Raw genomic sequence first — 19775 nt, 5'->3', positions numbered from 1 at the left:
CTTTTCATTATACCTGTGGTGTTCTGTGGGGGGGTTGTGAGTTCTAAAATGTAGTCTGACAAAAATGGGCTGGATGCATGTTTATGTAAAAATATACTATACATTTATTCAACGAGATCCAGTGAGTCAATAAAAGCTTTTGTTAAGAAGTACAATAAAATTAAACGACTGTCCTTGATGCTGCTTAGTGGTGAGGTTTGAATAGATACACCGGTACAGTCATCCAATGACTGTTTGTAACTTTGCTAACAATAGATATACATCCTTTTTTTAAAAATATGTGGTTGTTTTTAAATCTCTTTGTGGTGATTTTTGTCGATATATGATGGTTTTGCATCTCTTATATTATTTTACCTTTCTATGCATGTATTTATCTATGAGGTTGTTTTGCATCGCTCCGACACTTCCTGTGCCTTTGCTTTCTCTTTCTTTTTCTTGGTTTTGCATCACTTTATATCAAGCTGTTTTGTTTTTTAACTTTTGACCCTCTTTTGGTTGTTTTGCATCTCTCTGTTGTCATTTTCTGTCTTTGTAGTTTTGTTTCTTTGTAGTCATTTTGTCTTCATCAGTTTGTTTTACTTCTCTTTGTTGTTGTTTTGTCTCTCTGTGAGCGTTTTCTTCTCTCTGATGTTTTCTCTGTCTTTTTAGTTGTCTTCCTTTTTGTTTTTTTGCATCACTTTTAGGGCTGCCACGATTAGTCGGCTAGTCACGATTACGTCGACTATCAAAATCGTCGACGACTAATTTATTAGTCGACGCGTCGTTTGAAGCTTTGTAAGATCACAAAAGACGCAGCAATAAGTAGTAGGATTTAAGAGTGTAATAACGGACTGAAACAGAAGATGGCAGCACTGCATGTACAAGGATGCCAGCTGCCGTTAAACCCCGAAGAAGAAGAAGCTGTGTCCCAGACACCGCTATGTGTCATAGCGGGGCCCAGCTCATTTTCTAACAATGGGGGCAGCTAGTTAGTTTTACTCTTATTATTCTTTCTGGGTCACAAAATAAACGTTTAACATATTTTCAGGCGAGAATGTAGCTGTGTAAACCTCAAATATCTGCTCAGTTTATCAGGACACCACATATTTTCAAAAGCGCTCCGACGTTTTCGGAGATAGCTAGCCGGGGGCAAGGCTCACTAGAGCCGGTGAGAACACCGGACTCCCGGCAAATCATTTTCAAACCCACCGCTGTCTTTCACTACTCAGGTTAAACATGATATATAAGTCACTTAGATAACTTAAAAATTTTATTGTTTGGCTTTTTGTTTTAGTATTTTATTTGTTACTGAGTAAATCGGTTTGGCTGAGATTAAAGTTATAGTTTTTACACAGCTGAATAAACGTCAAGCAGACAGCTGATTATCAGAAGTGTGAGATGCTCCAGAATTTACTCCGGTGTCCTGTTATATTTTAGATAGCAAGCAGCAGACGGCTGAGTTTATTAAACTTCACCGAAACAATCTGCAGATTTCATTAAAATTTAATAAACTATCATCTTGTCTTTATTTTTAGTTAGCACAGACCTTAAACACTTAAAGCTGTAAGCTAATGATAGTTATATAAGAGCAGATGCTGCTGGTGCAATAAGCTGTACGTTTTACGTCCAATGGATGATGATCTGATTAGTTGACTAATCGCAAAAAAAAATCGTTGAACCCCTCAACCCCTCCCTGAACCTGGTTCTGTCAGAGGTTTCTTCCTGTTAAAAGAGAGTTTTCCCTCCCCACTGTTGCCAAATGCTTACTCATAGGGAGATTGCTGGGGTTTTCTCTGTATGGTTGTAGGGTCTTTATCTTACAGTATAAACTGCTTTGCGGCCACTGTTGTTGTGATTTGGTGAGATATAAAATTCTATTGAATTTTCTGTCTGCATCTGCTTGCTTTACCTCTCTTTCTAGTTGTTTTGTCTATCTGTGAGTCTTTCGCATATCTGATAGTTTTCTGTGTCTTTTGTCTTTCTTTTTGTTGTTTTGCATCTTTACATTTAGCTGTTTTGGATGTTTTGCTTCTCTCTGTTCTCATGTTGTGTCTCTTTATAACTAATTTGTTTCCATGTGTTTGTTGAGTCTCTCTATGTGATTGTTTTGCATCTCTCTGCTGACATTTTCTATGTCTTTGTAGTTCTTCTCTGTGCATCTAGCTGTTTAGTTTCTTTGTTATTTTGTCTCTGTGGTTGTTTTGTGTGTCTCATCTGTTTTGTTCTTTTGCGGTCATGTAAAGTTGACCCGGTTTCACAGTTAGTAACCGAAAACGTTATTTTTACAAATGGCATTCAAGTCATTGTGGTGTGTTGTGTTCAACCTTTCATTTTATCACCGTGGCCGACAGACGTGAACTGTGGCTTGACAGCTGAGCTGGCTATGCAGTGTACCTACTAATGTCACAGGGTCATTCTAGCATTCACCGCTGACATTCACTGTTGAACCTGAGGCAGTTACTGAGCCCAGGAGACGTCTCGCTTAGGGCTTAGAGACTGTCAACACAATCACTGGGCTAATGTCAGACACACAGGCATATACATACGCGCGCACACATACAGACATCACCTTTAACAGCCTAGCGCAGGGACATAGCTTCAGGTTTCGTTAGATAGTCCATTGTTTCTTAAATGACTTATTCCTCCTGTTAAACACAACCTTTCATAGTTGATTAATGTCTTCAATCCAGTCACCACTTTATCTCTTGCATTATTATTATTTATTTTCCCCACCACACTCTTGAGGTACTTTGTCTCCTGTGCATACCCAATCTGCAAGGTGGCATGGATGGATTGAGCGACGGATTACGTTTGGTTAGCTCATCCGCTGACATGGCCCCATGTGCGCCATGGGTTGCCACATAACTGATAAGCAAGTCAAGGACAAGCAATTTGTCTGACGTATAAATTCATTTGCCACATAAAAAAATAGATGGCAATATGGAAATGGAAGTAATTAAGATGATAGATTGGGTGCAGTGTGTGAGATTCGTGTGTCATCGCTACAGTGCTCCCAGGATGAAGATTTGCAGTCATAAGCATGAGTTCAAATGGTTCGGCATGCACTGGGAGCTCAGAGACACATGCTGGAAATGGTCTTTGTTTGGAGGCTGTGGAAGAAATTGCTGCCCGGCTGTCAGGTTTTTTTTTTTTGTTCGTATGTTTGTTTGTTTGTGGGGTTTTTTTTAAGCATTTGATTCTTTCTTTCTTGGCTTTAATTTACTTTATCGTTGTTTTGCAAAACTTAACAGTAATGGTGCTTTTTCCCTCCAGTTATTCGGCCACTAATATGTTTTTAGCAGATATTTGATTCATCTTTACTACTAAGACGTATCAAGCCTCTCAAAAAAATTGTTCTTTGTTTTCAGAAGTATGTCTATTTGCTTTCTCAAGGAACAGATAATTATAGTTCTGTCCTGAATACCATTTACCGGGCTCAGGGGGGTTTGGTGGTAATCAACAGCAAATTTTCTAACCACCAGATTGGCTGACAAATGCTTTATTTTGAATGTTCGCTCAGAGAGAAAGATGTAAGACACATATATCCTCCTTTTTGTCTCACTGCTGGTTCAGAGGAAGAAATAAAAACCACAACAATGTTTTTTGACAAGTTTGTACACAAACAAGGAAATTGTGTGAGATGTCCTTTTGAGAGTTCAGTTGTAAAGCAGCACTGTCCAGATTTTTTTTTTTTTTTTGGCTATTCTTCTTTTAATAAAAATACAAATGGCTAAGTGGCTATGAAATTTATCATACTTGTGACAAAGTTGGCAACAGTGAGGTGATTACTGCAGTGAGTGAGAGGAATGTGAGACACCCACACTGAATTATATTTTCACATTCAAAACAACAACAACAAATTTCTACAGCAATCCCAAAATTGAAAACAAAATACAACAAAAAGAAAAAATACCTGAAAAGATGCAATATTTGACACTACCCCCATAAATGCACGTGTGTACAACTAACCCTCCTGATCTAAAAGCTCAGACTTCAGATCACTCTCACTTGATTTCAGACAGCTTTGTCCTACTATTGGCCTGTAGGATGTCAGCAAGACGGGGCCTCGTGTGCTTATCTCAGGCACACACCTGCTGTTTAGACCTTCTGTTTGTGATGGGCAACCAATCACAAACAGAGGAGGGGTTCTAAAATAGCTTTCAGAGGATTAACTGAAGGGCTGCACCAAGGCCCAGTATAAGATAAGAAATGTTAATACAGATTATGAATAACAGTTCATGGGGTTAGGTTAAGTTGTGATTCTGAATTGACCATAGGTGTGAATGTGAGTCTGAATGGTTGCCTGTCTTTCTATGTTAGCTCTGACAGACTGGCGGCCTGTTCAGGGTGTACCCCGACTCTTGCCCTATCACAGCTGCGATAGGTTCCAGCCCCTTTGCAACCCTGAATTAGATAAGTGAAGAAAGTAGATGGATCGGTGGATGGATGGATGGAAATACACATAATGCCCACCTTTAAGCCAGAGTGAGCAGATGGAGCAACCCGTGACCCTAAGTTAGGTAACCTCTTAAGAAAATGGATGGATAGAATGTAGTATCAGTACAAAGCAGTGATGTCTTATATTTAATGCGATGCACAGTATCCCACAGATATTGAAAGCGTCACCTAATCATCTAACATTATCTCCAAGTTGCATAATGCTTGAACATGTCAGAATCTTTAAGTCTCTATGAGTTCCAACAAAATATTTACATGCCCAGATACATTGCGGTTAGAGGGCTTGAACCACCTCTGCAGTCTCGAGCTCGCAGCAGAGACTGAATGGCTCAGTGATAAAGAGCCCCATTACTGGGCTGGGATTGACCAGTACACAGGCAGGCCTGCTCACTCTAAAGATAGCAGAAGCTATTTTATTGCCCAGCTAATCTCTCCCAACTCCCTGTATTTTATTTCCTCGTCTGCTTTCTCTGCCTTTGCGCTCCCACTGTTTTTTCTTTTTGTGCAGCTCTCAAGGTCAACAGGTTTTTGCCTCCAGTGACAATTGTAGACAATTTCCAGTAAAAATGGTTTAGTTTGCTCTTTAAAAACTCTCTTTCACACGTACTCTGACAGGTATATCTCCTCAAGACATTCAAAGAGAGATTTGTCTCACCTCTGTGTGGCAACTAAAAATCAAGCTGTACCAAGCGAACCGATTCCCTTCCCTTACTTATGTTTTAATCATTTTTTGTGAAAAGTGGCAGCTTTTGGTTTTAAAGGTACCATTTGCTTTCTTCTTGCTTCACTTTGTTCTGGGTGTTGCCTCTGAGTAAATCACAGGTCTAGCTGAAAATGTCCTTTCCACCACTGCATCCCTTTATTTCTTCCCCTTCTTTGTGAACTATAATTCTTTTCTGCTTAAACAAAATAAAGTCTTAAACAAAATGGCAACCGCTCATCTCATCTTCTGTCACTGCCCTCTTTTCCTCTCTGTCTCAACCTGTTTCAGAAACATTTATTAGAGAGTTGCGTTTTTTTTACTCGCCGCTCTGATCACCTTAAGCCAAACATTTCAAGATATGTAGGTAGTTGGAGGAACATCATTAGCATAATTTCCCAGAGGCTCACTGAGCTTAATTATCAACGTGGCTGTGTGCAGACTAGAGCACAGCTCATCACATTAGGATGGAGTCCCTGCTGTTTATGCCCACGCTTCGCCAGGTCCCAGCTGACTACCTGGAGATTCATTGCTGGCACAGTTCGACTTCCAACAACTCCCAAACTTTCATCTTCCTCGCTACAATTCGTCACCTTGAGCTCACCGAGGGGGCAAAATAATGGAGAAGACTTCATGCACGTTTAGATAGTGTACGTAACGCTGTGGTGGAGCATCTGTGTTAGTCTGTATACGCTTCCAAATATCAACTCAAAGTGCAATGAGACAAAAGAAGTGGACCCAAGTGCAGATAAAATGGAAATTGATTGGCAGAGAGGTTAAGTGGGGAAAAGGGTACTTTATTTACTCACAGAAAGAAAATAAAGACAATTTCTCAAAGAGTATTTGTACATTCCCCCACTATTATTGTACAATACTAAATTATTCATATCGTTTAGGCAATCATCTTCCAGGAATGAGTCCATTTAGAAGTCCCCATATTGATACTATGGTTATTATTCTGAATATTGAGGTAATAAAGTGTATAATTCTCTCACGGATAAATGAATAAACTGTGGAAATGCACAGGAAGAATCTGCATTACTGCAAACAGACCAATCAGTTGCAGCCTGCGTCAACAACACATGTAGTTACAGTTCTAGGAAGGCGCACATGTTATGTCGTAGGCCTTCAGAGGGTTTGTGGCTATGTTGTAGATTTCCCAGCTGAGAAAAAGAATCTTGTGCTGATTGGTAGCAGATTATGTTGCGAGTTTTGGTTTAAAATTGTTTGGAAGAGCCACATTTTCACAGATTCTTTTATTAACAGCAGAGTTTAAGTGTGATAAAGATCCTGTGCTAGGGGAATATGTTTTATATGTGCAGGCTGTTATGCTGTACCTTACTAGAACTGCATTGTCAGGGGAATGCGTGTGTATTAATCTAGTGATTTAGGAAATGTATCAAATGTTGTTATACTTGATTCTAATCTGCTGCTAAATATCTTTTACACTGCTGGAATTGCAGTTACTAGAAAACAGAGCACATGTAAAGAATACCCATTTAATAAATCTAATTAATTTCACTTTGAGCTGCTGACAAATTAAACCGTTTTCCACGTCTCCTTTATTGATGAAATAGGAGATGCGGGCTATGGCTGTGGGACAGTTACATGTTACAATGTATCCAGTGTAAAGTTTCAGATCTGTAACGTGCACGCCACCTTAGAAAGAAGCAGCAGCACTGAGAGCACACTCAGCGATAAAACAGTTTACTTGAAATCTTAATTTTACCGCTCTGTGCCATTTTCTGCAGCATTGATCTCTCATCGTTTTTGCTACAGTGTTGCATTTCAAATTTGTTTTTGATGTTCTTTATACCTTTTTATCATCATCATCATCAGCCAATAACATCTCTGATTGGAGCCAGCGTCACTTATGGGGATCAATGCATGCAAAAGAGGAGCAAAGCACCCATTTTTATGTCAGCGCGCACACGACCTGAAGCAGAAATCGCAGCTTAACAGAGAAAGTTGTTAACTGTCGCTGTAAGACCAGCTAATGCCAGCTAATGCAATGAAAGCCTCACTGTGGTGAACTTGTTTGGTAGTACAGCTCTAAGAAGTAAGGATTACAATAAACACAGATCAACAGGAAGGCCATGACACACCACACACTCGACTCTCTGTGGTTTCTCTTTAATGCACAGTCACATCCATGTGTTCGACAGCCTTCTACTTCCTTTTGGGAGAGGAAAAGTGTGTCCTCTGTGTGTGAGAGAGAATAGAAATTATCTATCTCCATCTCTATTCTCTGTAAATAGGAGGGGAAATGGAAATACTCCTTGTGTGCAGCTAGTGAAAAGGCAATTTCCTAGAGATGCGCAACACTTCTGCACTGCCCTTTGTTAAGCTTTTATTGTGGGCCACACATTTCCAGCCAATACAAACTGTGCCTACATTATCCCGCTTAAACTAATATTTTCGTACATGCTAACATCTATACATAATAGTATATACTCTGCGTAAGGGTGTGTATGTGGGTCACAGTGTTTACTGGTCTGGGCTGTTGCTTGTATATCAGTACGGTATTTCATTTACATCGGTATGCCTGATCACATCTGGGCTGCTGTTTCTACATGGGACCAGACAGAGATCAGCTCATTCTTTCTAATGATGGAAAATTGTGTAAGAAGAAAAGAGGGAGAAATACGATGACCACCACAGCAGGGGAAGTTACTACAGCAACAGTTCTAATCTTTTTCTGCCACTAGGCAAACAAATGAGCCGTGTGTCAGCAAATCAAGATTCTTTTTCCCGCAACTTTACTTGGAAAAAAAATTCAGAACATGACAAAAATGAAAAATGTCTCCTTTTCACCCTCTTTTCTTGCAAGTTAATGTGACATCAAACAGGCCTGTGGGCATGCGAGGCCACACTCTTAATGTGTGACTTCTTTCATGTGTCTTTTGAAGTGAACGGTAGCGCCAGATAACGTTTGGACAGCAGCTAGATAAGAAGTTTCTTTAGGGAAGCGGGAGAGGAAGAGGAAGCAGCGGGTGCTGGTGACACCCAAAGGTGCCTGCGTGACTCTGTGCTGCCTCTGTTAATGCTTTTGTATTTACACGTCTGACTGCCCTCGTCCCGCTGGAGCGGGTGGTCTCCACCTGACTGCCTGTCCCGCTTGTAGGTCAGAGAAGATAAGGAGGACATTAGTCTATTCTAATGTATTCCATTTCCTCTTTACTGGCTGAGAGGCTTGAATCCACATTGCATAGCCTGGCCTAGCCTTCTTTTTTAACTGTGTCTTGTTCTTCCTCATTTCTTTTTAGAAAACAATTTAAAGCGCCTGACTTCTGGAGAAGTGCACGCTAAGACAGCATGTTAATGAACTAAGCTGATGACTGCACATATCCCCTTTGATCTTAAGGTAATTGCAACAATTCCATGTATATAGACAGTGAATCACAGCTTCAGTACAATGCTACTGCTGACCAGGTTTTACTGGACTCCTACTGTAGACAGACGTCTCTCCGCCTGGGCCCGGGTGAAAACAATCACTGCACTTAATATATTCTATTTTATGTCGTTTTTTGCCAGAGGGAACACGCACGTGACACCACAGCAAAGCTTGAGCGCTCCATCCACAGTAGAGCCACCCATTTCCTGTTGTGTTTCATTCAGCCCTTCCCATTGCTAATAAAGTTATGAAAGTAAGCAAACAGTGGCAATGCAGTTTGATCCAAAGCACAGACCTTTTGTATTGTAATGAAAAGGAGTTTGAAGTCACAGAGCTGGATTTTTATTAGCTGTATCTTGGGAAGAATAAAATTGAATAATGCTACATTAGATGCAGTGTGTATGAATGTCTGGGACTACGGCATATTGGATTTTTCTGACATTTTCTGACAATAGTAGATTTCGTATTTCATCTGCTGAACTCAGGCATCCACGCGTAAATATGGCATATGAACTAAGCCAGTGATTTCTGTGTTAGGGGTCTGTGATGAAACTGATTCAGTGTCACGCTTGGGTGCCAGGTTATCACACACCTTCCTGCCCCACAATCCCATTCAATCTCTTTCTCTCATTCGCACCGCTGTGAACCTGTTTCACCGTCCCTGGGAGCAGCTTTCCATTTCTCGCTACACCACTGAGAAAGAGATTCAAGGTTAATTTAGTTCATTTAGTTGGTAGAAGCTATACCGAATCTTTGTATGGCAGTACAATACGTTCTGATCTGTTTTATTTAATTTTGTTTCCCTCATCTACAGCTACCTTTGCTGTAGACACACACACACAAACCTTCATAGGGAAAAAAAGAAGAATGCACATAAAGGTATTTGCTGTTTATTAGTCTACACAAAGGCCTCCGCAGCCTTGTAGCTACCTGTGAAACCAGGCCAGATTTCAGGAACAATGAAGTGTAGTGCTCTGCGATGCTTCTGGCTGCTTTGGCTTCTCCTAATCGTTATTTTACTCCCTCTGTCTGAATTCTGCACCCACTTCAAAGCTAATGAAGTGAAGAGTCAGGCAAGTTGGCAGTCATGAGAAACAGAACGCACGGAGTTTTCCAAGGACACTTTTTCCTTTCGTTCTTCTTCTTCTTCTTTTTTTTTTTTTTTAAAGAAAAGACAAATATGAGTGCAAGTATTCTGAAGGGCAGCATTATGAATGGGACAATAATAAGCACTGGTTTGTTGCGAAGTACCTGCTTCTAACCAAATATCAGATTTGAGTGTTTGGGGTTTTTTTTCGTTACTTTGAAATAAGACAAAGGTCTAATTGGTTAAAGTGAATGCAGCGAGTGGGAGTTTTGCCATCTTACCCTTTAAAGTTTGTCGTGGTCTTCTTTTGAGTCTCTCTGGAACGTTTGCAATGAAACTGGGACACATTAGTGACTTGAAGCCCTTCCACGATTCACTGTCTCATCATCTCTGAGTTATTATGATAGCCTCGCATACTCAGCAGCACTCATCTGATTGGGACTGACACACTCTCTCTACGCCTTTTCACTCTTATTCCTCTCCCTGGGAAAGAAGGCCTGGCTAAGCCGGTCTTTCCATGCCATCTTCTGCTCCGACAAATGCTGACTATGGGTTGATTGTAAACAGTCTGCTACTTGGGGGTACAAGGAGGTGAATGAAGTTGGCCTTTTACAGCTCAAGGGCAACATTGCACAGCTCATTAAAATCCCTGTATCTGAGCTAAATAACAAGAGAGTTTTCAGTTTTCTGCTTTTATGCGATTGCTTTTTGTTACTTCATTATACCAGCAGCTCAGATGTGTTCAGTTTGCCACGTTAAGGAGGCTTCCTAGTTGTGCATGCAATGAAAATGTTCGGCCTCTTTGCAAGCCATCATGGTGTCATGTCAGGTTCTTATATCACACTGTCCATTCCTCATAGGATTAGACCACTGAGGCGTGTAAGACCCCTTTGAAATTAAGCTCTTCCACGCTGCAGTGCAATCTAAAAGATTGTGTAATTTTTCTTACACAGACATGATTAGTCCACATTATTCACCCTGCATAGAGTTCAGTCTGTGCAGTTGGGTTAGAAATGAATTAAAACAAAGAATTAAACAGTGACGCTGCTTTCAATGCATCCCATTCTTCTTCACTGACAAAAACCTGCTGCCTTTAATACCCACAATGCAACTGGTGGGGTGAGAGATTTTGGTGTGTGTTGGCAGCAAATTTAGCTCTAAGCCTCTAAGCTCTAAGAAGCTCACTTATGTCCAAGGTACGAGTTGAGGAGGCTTTGTATCCTCTCAGTTTCCAGCTTTTCCCAGCTCTTGTTTTTACATATGGAGTCGTAAAGTTGTACACAGACTTTGATGTGTAAAATTGCTGGAAGCCCTTCTTAAGATGTTCTCTTTGCTTTAGATTTAAAAGACAAATTGATTCATTTTTAGTTATTCTCTGAATTAAGTTGCTTTTTTCTTTTGGCAGATTTTTTCCTCATCCCTCATTAAAAACTCGCAGAGATGGAGTCAGCCCAGGCTGCAGCTTATCTGATCCAGACACTTAGCCGCATTCTGTCCTGGTCTTATTGATAAAATCCAGCCCTCATTCTGCTCACCTGATACTTACTCGACGCTGCTTCCTGGATTTCATTCCTTTGAAATGCAGGCAGTGCTGTTGTTCGCGTACCCACCCTGGCTTTGTGTCCAGGTTTGCTCTGAATGCCATCATTTTCAGCGCTGTAGAGAAGCAGCCTTGGGTTGCAAACACACACGTGTGTGTCTTTGTGTTTCTTCCACAAAAGCTGAGAATACTTTGATAAAGAAGGTCATTAAAGTGTCATTAGCTTTGAGGTGTCGAGCCCCCACAGATAACACATGGGGAGCTGGGACGGCTGAGCTCCGAGAGAGAGGGACAACGGGATGCTTGACAAACCACACTCAGGAGATAGCTCGCCTTGACCTGTTCATGCTCCCTTCTTTGTGATTCCTTCTCATCGTTCTGATGTTTTTTTCCCCCTCCACAACAGTCATTCCCAGAGTCCCCAGTGTGCAACTAAAGCATCACTGCAAGCTTCCTCCCTCCTCATCCTTGTTGATGGCAACTGTTTGCTGCCCACACAAAGCATCGATTTGATACTCATACAGCTCCTGCATTGTAGCTCTCGTATGAGCATTGTTTCCCGCTGACCATGAAACTGCTGCCCTTGAAAGCAGAAAAACTGACATCTCCTAAAATCAATTTGGCGTAATAAAAGAAATGTTTGCTGTAGCTTTCTAGAAAGCTACCCACTTTGAGAAATCCAAGCTTTTCCTGTAACCCAGTGCTCCAAACCTGAAACAACTATGACACCTGGAATTGTAATGGAAATGCAGTGGGCACTCAGAATGACTAAGAGCAGCAGTGATAGCCCATAGCACAGTCGATAACTGCTTGGCAGCACGAGCTAGGAGACTTGACTCAATTTGTAAAAGTGAGCCACTCTCTGGCTGCATTGCTGCCGAGGATAGTGTCGCCGGAAAGCTGACCATCACAAAAGTGCAGAAGGGGACAGTTTTGTTTATTAAGGAGCGCCACAGCTTTACAGCGAGGAGTGCAAACTGATCTAAGGACACATGAATCATTTCTCACTGGAAGGTTTGGTCAATTACAGGTCATCTGTGCTTTTGTTGTTCAATACATTAAAAGCTCTGTTCTGCCACTGTTAGACTTTTAAAGCTGTCCAAGCTCATGATTCAGTTTTATATATGCAGCATATGGCAACAAATCAAAAATCTTACTGCAAATGGAGGCACTTCAGCACTGATGAAGTAGCTAAATTGCACACTTGAATCACAGAGAGACTGTTTCTGTAAAATCTCTACTGCCACCAAGTGGTTCCCATTTGGCATACAAGTGCACAAACAATACAATGCCATGTGCAGCCATCGGGATGTCAGAAACAAACAGCTATTCTCTCCATCCATTTTAACCAGTTTAGGGTTGAACAGAGCCATAGAGTGAAAGGTGTTGTACACCCTGGACAGGTTGCCAGTCTGTTGCAGGGCTACATCTTTTTCTTAGTGAGATTTTATATATAAAATATTTCCTACATTTTTATACTTTTGAGTCTGTAGTTTTGCATGACTAACAGTTCAAAATCATCCTCAATGTTAAAATAATCAAAATAATCTGACTAAGAGGGACTGTAGTTAGTCTGAGTCGGACCGCAGTTGAAGACCGGTTGCCTCCTAACAGGTGAAATATACAGTCGCTTGCAATCAAAAGTGATCATCACCCAGAGGTTGAGGGTGTTGTGGCATCTGGACACTTAATAAACTCCAATTTTACATAGTTGCAAGGACGATTCTGGTGTGTCTGAGCCAAAAGTGGGCCATGCAGTAAAACGTTTGCAAATCGCTGCTCTGAACTGAAGGTTTGAACAGCAGGTGGGTGGGGCTTCTGCGTGCACCTGAACCGACCATGTTGGCGACATGCATACTTGCCGACTCCACACAAAGCCAAGAGTGGGAAAACCATCTGAAACAAAGAGTTTAGAGCAGTCTGAAGCCTGAGCTTTCAGCTAACAGAGATTAAATGTACATATGCTGACCTCATTATTTGAATCTGCATTTACCAACAGTGTGTGCATGACAGAAAATAAGGAAAAGCACAGCAGGTCCCCTTTAAAATTGAAAACATTCATAAATCGGCATGCTTTTCATATGCATTTGTGTTAAATCTTTGCTCCACAAGTCTTCATAAGGCAGTGTACACCGTCTCACGCGTTTTGTCCTGTATCTTCTTTGCAGTGTTCATCATGGCGACCGGACTGCTGGTGTACCCTTTCGGCCTGAACTCCACACTGGTCCGGTCCTTCTGCGGAGACTCTGACATCTACTACGCTGGCGAGTGCCAGATCGGCTGGGGCTACATGCTGGCTATAGTGGGAGTCATGCTCACCGTCTTCTTGCCCTTTTTTGCTAAATATGCACCGAAGGAGCAGCTGTCCCCTACCCCGCTGCCCACGCTCTTATAGTTATGTCTTGTTTTTCTTCTCCTCTTCCTGACGATCCTCTCTAATCTGGGCTTAATGTCACACGAAGACACCTGCATCGTGTTTTTTTGTTGTTGTTTTTTTTGTTTTAAAGACGATGCTGCTTGGGAAGCCCCCTCTGAGCAAGAACTAAAGCTGACGGCAGAAACAAGAAAACAAACCGTCTTCCTGCATCTCTTCGTTATTAATCCAGTCAATTTAAACGGGAAGTTTTCTGCTGTAACAATACTCTGCGGTTACGATTAGTGTTTTCCACTTCGACACATCTGTTTTCTTCCCGGCAGGTTTGGAGATGAAGCAGTCAGAAGATGCAAAGACTGATGAAACTGAGAAAATGACTGCAAACATAACAAATATGAAAAATATTAGGATTTCCTTTCCTTTCTTTTTTTTATGGTAAGAAACAAGTCAGCGTACAGTATGTAACATTCCAATGCAGACTGGAAGCATGAAAATAAGGGGCGGTATAACTCAAGCAATCGAATAATATTTCACTAAGAGGTTTTCAGAAACATTACATTTTGAAAACAGAGCCAACATGATCAATCAAGTGAAAAAAATCCACACGTCAGGACCTGCGTGTCTGGGTGTTTAGACTGTAAATACGTTGTGGATTTAACCGAGCTGATGTTTGAGCTTTCAGAACAACACTTTAATGAGAGAACGCTGAGGCTTTGAAGGATTTTTTTTTCTCCTCAGACTTTTTCTGCCTCCCGGTTTTTATGACCAGGCTAGCGAACCAGTGGGTGACGAGGAGACGTCACAGCTTTCGAAGACATCGCTTTTTAGTAGCTGCTGCAAAGAACAGGACAAAACACACAGCACCAGACCTGCTGTGAGGACGAATGGAAAACTGTCTCTTCAAAGAGGCGACTCGTGATGACTAACGAGTAGCTGTTTCAGAATGGTGTTGTGATAAAAAAAAAAAGATAAGATACTGCATCCCTTTTTGTCAATGTTTTTCCCCTCAGATCTATTTCGTGTAATGTAACTCGCTCGTTTTGTTCCGTCTTACAACACACAAAAACGAAAACATTTTAATTCAGGAACAAAATTATTGCAAAAGGCAAGGCCGTGCAGGAATTGTCTCTAAAGATGCATGATAAGATGGGCTTCGTCAACGGTGGGACTGATCTAGATTTTAAACATGATCTGACCAACTTGTGCCTTTTAACATAACCAAGACAAGTGTTTAATACGATTATCAGGTAATCATCTTTTTTCTGCTGAAAAATGTTGGATCCTGTTGTCTGATGTTATTTCTTATTCTAATTTTTTCCCCCCTCACAGCGTTACTCCTGTACTTGATGCAGTATGATCTCATTAACTTGAGAAAATGTTCTGGTGGAAAAAAAAGATGTCACTGAATCCTTGGAGATAATAAGAGAGAGAAGAGGGAGGGGAGGAAAAAAAAGGAAAAGCAGTGTACTTATGCCCTGAGACGTTTTTGCCAATTATCTGGAAGCGATAAATCACTTGAATTGCTGTATTAAGAGGTTGTGACATGCAGCTAACAGATTAATTCCTGGCATCCTTGTATTATGTGATTTAAAATAAATTTTGAGTGGTGGAGGAGGGAGCTGTACAAACTGAACTTTGGTTATCTCTGCAGAGCTCATGTGAAAACGTGGCTTAAAATAATTCCCTCCCTTAAATAAGCTAATGTGTTGGTGTGTTTTTATCAATCCATTCCTCCTTTTAAGCGTTGGCACCATTTCTGTCATGTTGCAAGGACAACATTTCTCCGCATCCTGTCCCCGTACACTGCCAGCTTCATCAAGCTAGACTCCCTTTTCTAGTGGGTGTTTGTGCGTATTCGTGTTTAATATTGGGTTGGAGTTTGATAATGGATTCAACTTTTGAAATAATTCCCAAATTTGGGTTCCCGTAAAGACATGAAGAAAATTACTGTGATTTTGTTGCCATATTCAAAAGATCAGGAGCCATCTGTTGGTATTGTATTGGACCTTATACTGTGCTCGACTGTGTGGGAATGACTGGCGTGACTGCACTGGACTTATTCCCCTCTTTGTTGAACCGTTGTGTGTAAAGTCTCGGCACTGGTGAAACTGTTTTTGCTAGAGTAGAATTTCTTGGTTTTTTCCATTGTGATGTTTGACTGTAAATAAACTAACTGTACTTGATATCACATGTTATTCCTAACTGCCCCGTTTTTCAAAGATATATTTTGAGATATTACCTCATCATGTCTGCTTTTACCTGAATTAACCTCTAAACAATGTTCTGCTGTTTTGTGAATTTTCTTTGTAATAAAAATATTTCGTAAGTTATAAAAAAAATAAGAGAGGTTTTACTTTCCAGTTAGGTTTTGGTTAAATTATTATTTTTTTATTTAGGGATAAACGCAAAACAACATGAACACAAGCATGAGCTCAGCTCTTATAAAATACAAGTGAATGGAAACAGCACCCTCTACAGGTCAAAAACTTCAACAGTTTAAGTGTTAAAACTACTTGGGCTTGCAGCTAAAACCAATTAGAGAACACAGCACTGAGCTTGGCTCCTGCGTACACCCGAACACTGGTATGCTCTGCAGCTGCTGCTTTTCTGCTCAGACTTCACTGAGTGATTTGACCAGCGCCCGCATTTCTGCATCACAGGTTTTGACAGCTTCCTGAGCATTTCTCAGCTCTGAAGGCAGAGCCGGCCTCACAGACACACACATCAGGACATCTTTACTGCGGTCATAGTTACCCACACACCGATGGACCTGACCTCGGATCAGGCGGGGCAGTACCTGCTCCTGTTGGACCAGAGTCAAAAATGAGTCAGTGCTGTTTCATTTTTGGCAACAGTTTAAACATTTCAAACTGGTTTCAGCACATGTAAAAGCCTTTGTAAAGATTATGTACTTGTATGCACTTTTTTGAAAAAGAAAGTACAACCTCTTTCATTTCTAAGATTTTTATATATCTGATCCCTATTAGATCCTAAAATCAGATAAATCCAACCCCAGATAAAAAGTAACACTTGACATATTACACTTTTTGATGAAGACTAAGATAAAATGCAGGAGTAGTTTGTGGAAAGTGCACCAATACTGTTTCAAAGGAATTAAGAGTGCAAGTAGCAGCCAGTGCTGATAATCAAATGGATTTGATCAATGGATCATCAGTATGTGAGAGCAGACGTTTTGGCAGTTTGCAGGTTTGTCCATTCAGATGTGTGTTGCCACACAGCAGTGATTTTAGAGAAACAATTGTTGCTGCCCATCAATCTGTGAAGGGTCATAAGGTCATTTCCAGACAGTCCACCATCACATAGTGAGAAAGACTCAGTTAGTATGTTAAATTTTAAAGTTGCAGTAAGTTGCAACTGACCATGAAAGAGGCTTTACTTTCCTTTTCTGTATTGTGAACCATACTGTCCCTGTAAAACTCATTTTACATTCAAGCCACATTTGTTTGAATTTTTTTCCCCGACTCACATTTTCATAAAAGACACACTGCACAACCTCCTTCCCATCTCTCAGGAGGAAGTTCTTTGCTCCGTAGCGACCAACTGTGACCGCAGAGTCTAGAGTAGCTGAGGGGGAAGTGAAGCCTGTCAGATTAATGGTGTTTTTCTTCAAAAAAATAAAAATAAAACCAGTGAGAGCACAGCTGGGATAACAAATCAGCTCACCGAATATCTCAAATAAATAAGGCACTTTGTCTTTAAACTGACTCCAGTGCCTCATGCCATCAATAACTGCAGTCAGGATCCTCAGTGAGTGCTCGGTGGCTGGTTTCACTGGAAATGCTGCCTGCTCAACACACACAAATGTTGCATGGTTCAGCAAAAGTGCATTAAACATTAATTGAAACTTGTGGCTACCTGTCATAAACATATCATTTTTTTTGTATAAATTTCTACCTGAGTTGGAGTTGGTCGCAGAGTGTTTTGTGGATTTGAGCTCATTTTAACCTCAAAAGGGGATCTCAGTGGCTCAAAGCTGTTTGTAAATTTCCAGGCGTTCTTCTGTGGCTCCGGAGCATTAGCAGACTGCCTCCTGGGTGGTGGAACTGGAGGAGGAAGAGCTCTAGACTGCTGGGAATACTGATGCGTGAAACTGGGTGTTCCATAAGATGACTTCCGGCCCATCTGAGATAACCCTGTATGGGGCACTGGCTGGCTTTGTCCACTCTCGCTACTGCGAGGGCCCTGATATGTGCTCTGTCTGAAATTGATGACAGAGCTGGAATCCTGCTGTCCCAGTGCGTTGCTGGATTGTCCCATCACTGAGCTGAAATGAAAGCCCAGCATTCAACAAACAGTAGTCCCGTGACATGCTTTAAACTTTTAAAAAGATAACATTTGAATTTCTTTGGTCTCTGTCATCTAGGCACTAATTTAAGTGCCTATAAAATCACAGCTTAAACAAGAACCTTGAAGTGCAATGATAATATCCATGGTTCTGAAAACTTTTCCACATGTCATTATCACAGACCAATTCATCCAGTTAAATACCATGTGGGTATATTTTAGCAGTCTACATACATGAGCTATAAGAAAAGAGAGACGCTACATGATCAGTTAACGACACCTTTTCTCTTTAGCTTTGTATGGATGAGGTATGGGTCCATAGGCTCTAGTTGAAGGGGCAGGTCCAGGGGCAGGTCTGTTGCTGCCATACTGCTGGGCTGGAGCAGACTGTGAGTTGCTTTGTCTGTTCCACTGTTGGCTTTGAGAGACACCAGAAGGGGAACCTGAGACCTGGTAACACCCAAAGGCACCTAAACAAAAGGTCAATTCTCATAGGTAAACTATCACAACAAACAACAGCTTCTGTCTGTAGATGTGAAGGGTTATATAAATGACTTTACAATGCTAACCAATGTTCTAAAAACATGTAAACTCAAGCATACCTAAAAGCATGTTTAATTTTTCTGTGGATACACTGACATCTAGTGTCAGAAATAAAGCAGAAGCTTAGAGAATGAACAGTTCACCTGCTGGATTGTGAGATATGGCTGAGCTGGTGTTTGGTGTGTACTCGCTGTGGGAAAAGAATTCATTCTCAGAGGGAAGAGCTGTCAAAGGAACCCTGTTTCGTTTCTTCTGGTTAAAGAGCGGCACAGAGAGGCAGCCTGGAGAAAACGGCAGAGGAAAGACAAGTGAACGAACCACAGCGAATCATGATGCTTAATGACACCACATACTCACTGACTGTTCATTATTTAACCTATTTAACTGTGTACAGATAAACTCCACAGCTTGCTACACTTATCCATACACAAACGCTCTATCACACAACCTGGCTGGAGTCAAAGAAATCAATGACTATGAGGTGGAGGTGAATACACTGGTGTGCAGACTGTGAAGTTATTATTTATTTATTTTTTACCAACCTGATGTAGGCCTGGCCGCCTGGTTTTCCTGTCTCTTCATTGTACTTGCTTAGATTGAAGTTTATTTAACTGGCAGGACTTTTTAAGCAGGGAAAACAAAGGTAAAAGAAAAAGACCTTAAGCTTGGTTTTCTGTGTAGCGCTGGAGGTTAACTAACTTGGAAAGTAGTAAGCTAAGCTAATTTATCTTGCTCTGGCTCACTAGCTAATAAGCTAAGCTAGTCATACAGTTACTGCCTGAAAGTTCAAAGTGTCGTGCTTTTACAGAACCAAACCGTTTTCTGTGAAGATTCTACATAAATGACCAGGTCTTTGTTGGCGAAAACTTGACAAAGTATTACAAAAAAAAGGAAGACAACAGAAGTGAAAATTCAGCACCTCTGAAAGCGCCAAAACTCTACGGTGACAGGTGATGCCTTCGTGGTCTATACGCAAGCTTGGACTTTGTAAACAGCCTGAAATAACGGAAAACACAGCTGGTCAAAAATAATTACCGTGACATCTATATTATTTGTGAGCTATTACCTTTTGTTTGTGATGTTTTTTGATCATCTGCTTTTGGCTGTTCTCTTATACACAAGAGGTCGCCACAGTGGATGGATCCACATATTTCATATCAGATATTTTTATTTTACACCGAATGTCATTTCCGATGCAACCCTCCCAGGGGGTTTGTATTCCTCCTTAAACCGGGAATCTTTCTTGTGTTAAGCACTGTAGCCCTTTTTTGGTAATATTGTATTCAAAATGATTATACATGTATTAGCTGTGGTCAGAATTTTAGATGCAATCAGGAAAGGTCATGAATGTCATGGTAATTTGTGGTTTTTAATCCTTTCTTTGAACTGTTCTTT

General features: G+C 40.9%; 2 protein-coding genes across 2 annotated transcripts in view; one reads left to right on the top strand and one right to left on the bottom strand.

The window, feature by feature from the left end:
- Positions 1-15826, top strand: part of lhfpl7 (LHFPL tetraspan subfamily member 7) — a 134353-nt gene extending 118527 nt beyond the window's left edge. Inside the window, exon 3 of the mRNA XM_080867773.1 lies at positions 13327-15826. Coding sequence (XP_080723899.1) covers positions 13327-13553 — 227 coding nt within the window. The 3' untranslated portion in view covers positions 13554-15826. The remainder of the gene's footprint in view (positions 1-13326) is intronic.
- Positions 15827-15930: 104 nt separating this feature from the next.
- spata22 (spermatogenesis associated 22) lies at positions 15931-19331 on the bottom strand. Its single transcript, XM_080866758.1, has 7 exons — positions 18923-19331; positions 18524-18661; positions 18118-18307; positions 17448-17817; positions 17217-17337; positions 17020-17117; positions 15931-16335 (listed from the first exon to the last, which is right to left on the bottom strand). Exons 1-7 carry the CDS (start codon positions 18960-18962, stop codon positions 16144-16146), a joined length of 1149 nt encoding a protein of 382 aa, XP_080722884.1. The 5' UTR covers positions 18963-19331; the 3' UTR covers positions 15931-16143.
- Positions 19332-19775: the final 444 nt, after the last annotated feature.

This window comes from Rhamphochromis sp. 'chilingali' (assembly GCF_963969265.1).
Source record: "Rhamphochromis sp. 'chilingali' genome assembly, chromosome: 19".
Classification (NCBI taxonomy): Eukaryota; Metazoa; Chordata; class Actinopteri; order Cichliformes; family Cichlidae; genus Rhamphochromis; species Rhamphochromis sp. 'chilingali'.
This window is presented reverse-complemented; position numbering and strand designations above follow the sequence as displayed.

Excerpts from the sequence above, each read along its gene's own strand:
- spata22 (XM_080866758.1), bottom strand. The coding sequence starts at position 18,962 with ATGAAGAGACAGGAAAACCAGGCGGCCAGGCCTACATCAG. Across the intron at positions 17,818-18,117 it reads TACAAAGCTAAAGAGAAAAG|CTCAGTGATGGGACAATCCA; the intron begins GTGTCGTTAACT and ends CTTTCATTTCAG. Across the intron at positions 17,118-17,216 it reads TTATTTATTTGAGATATTCG|CTACTCTAGACTCTGCGGTC; the intron begins GTGAGCTGATTT and ends CTTCCCCCTCAG.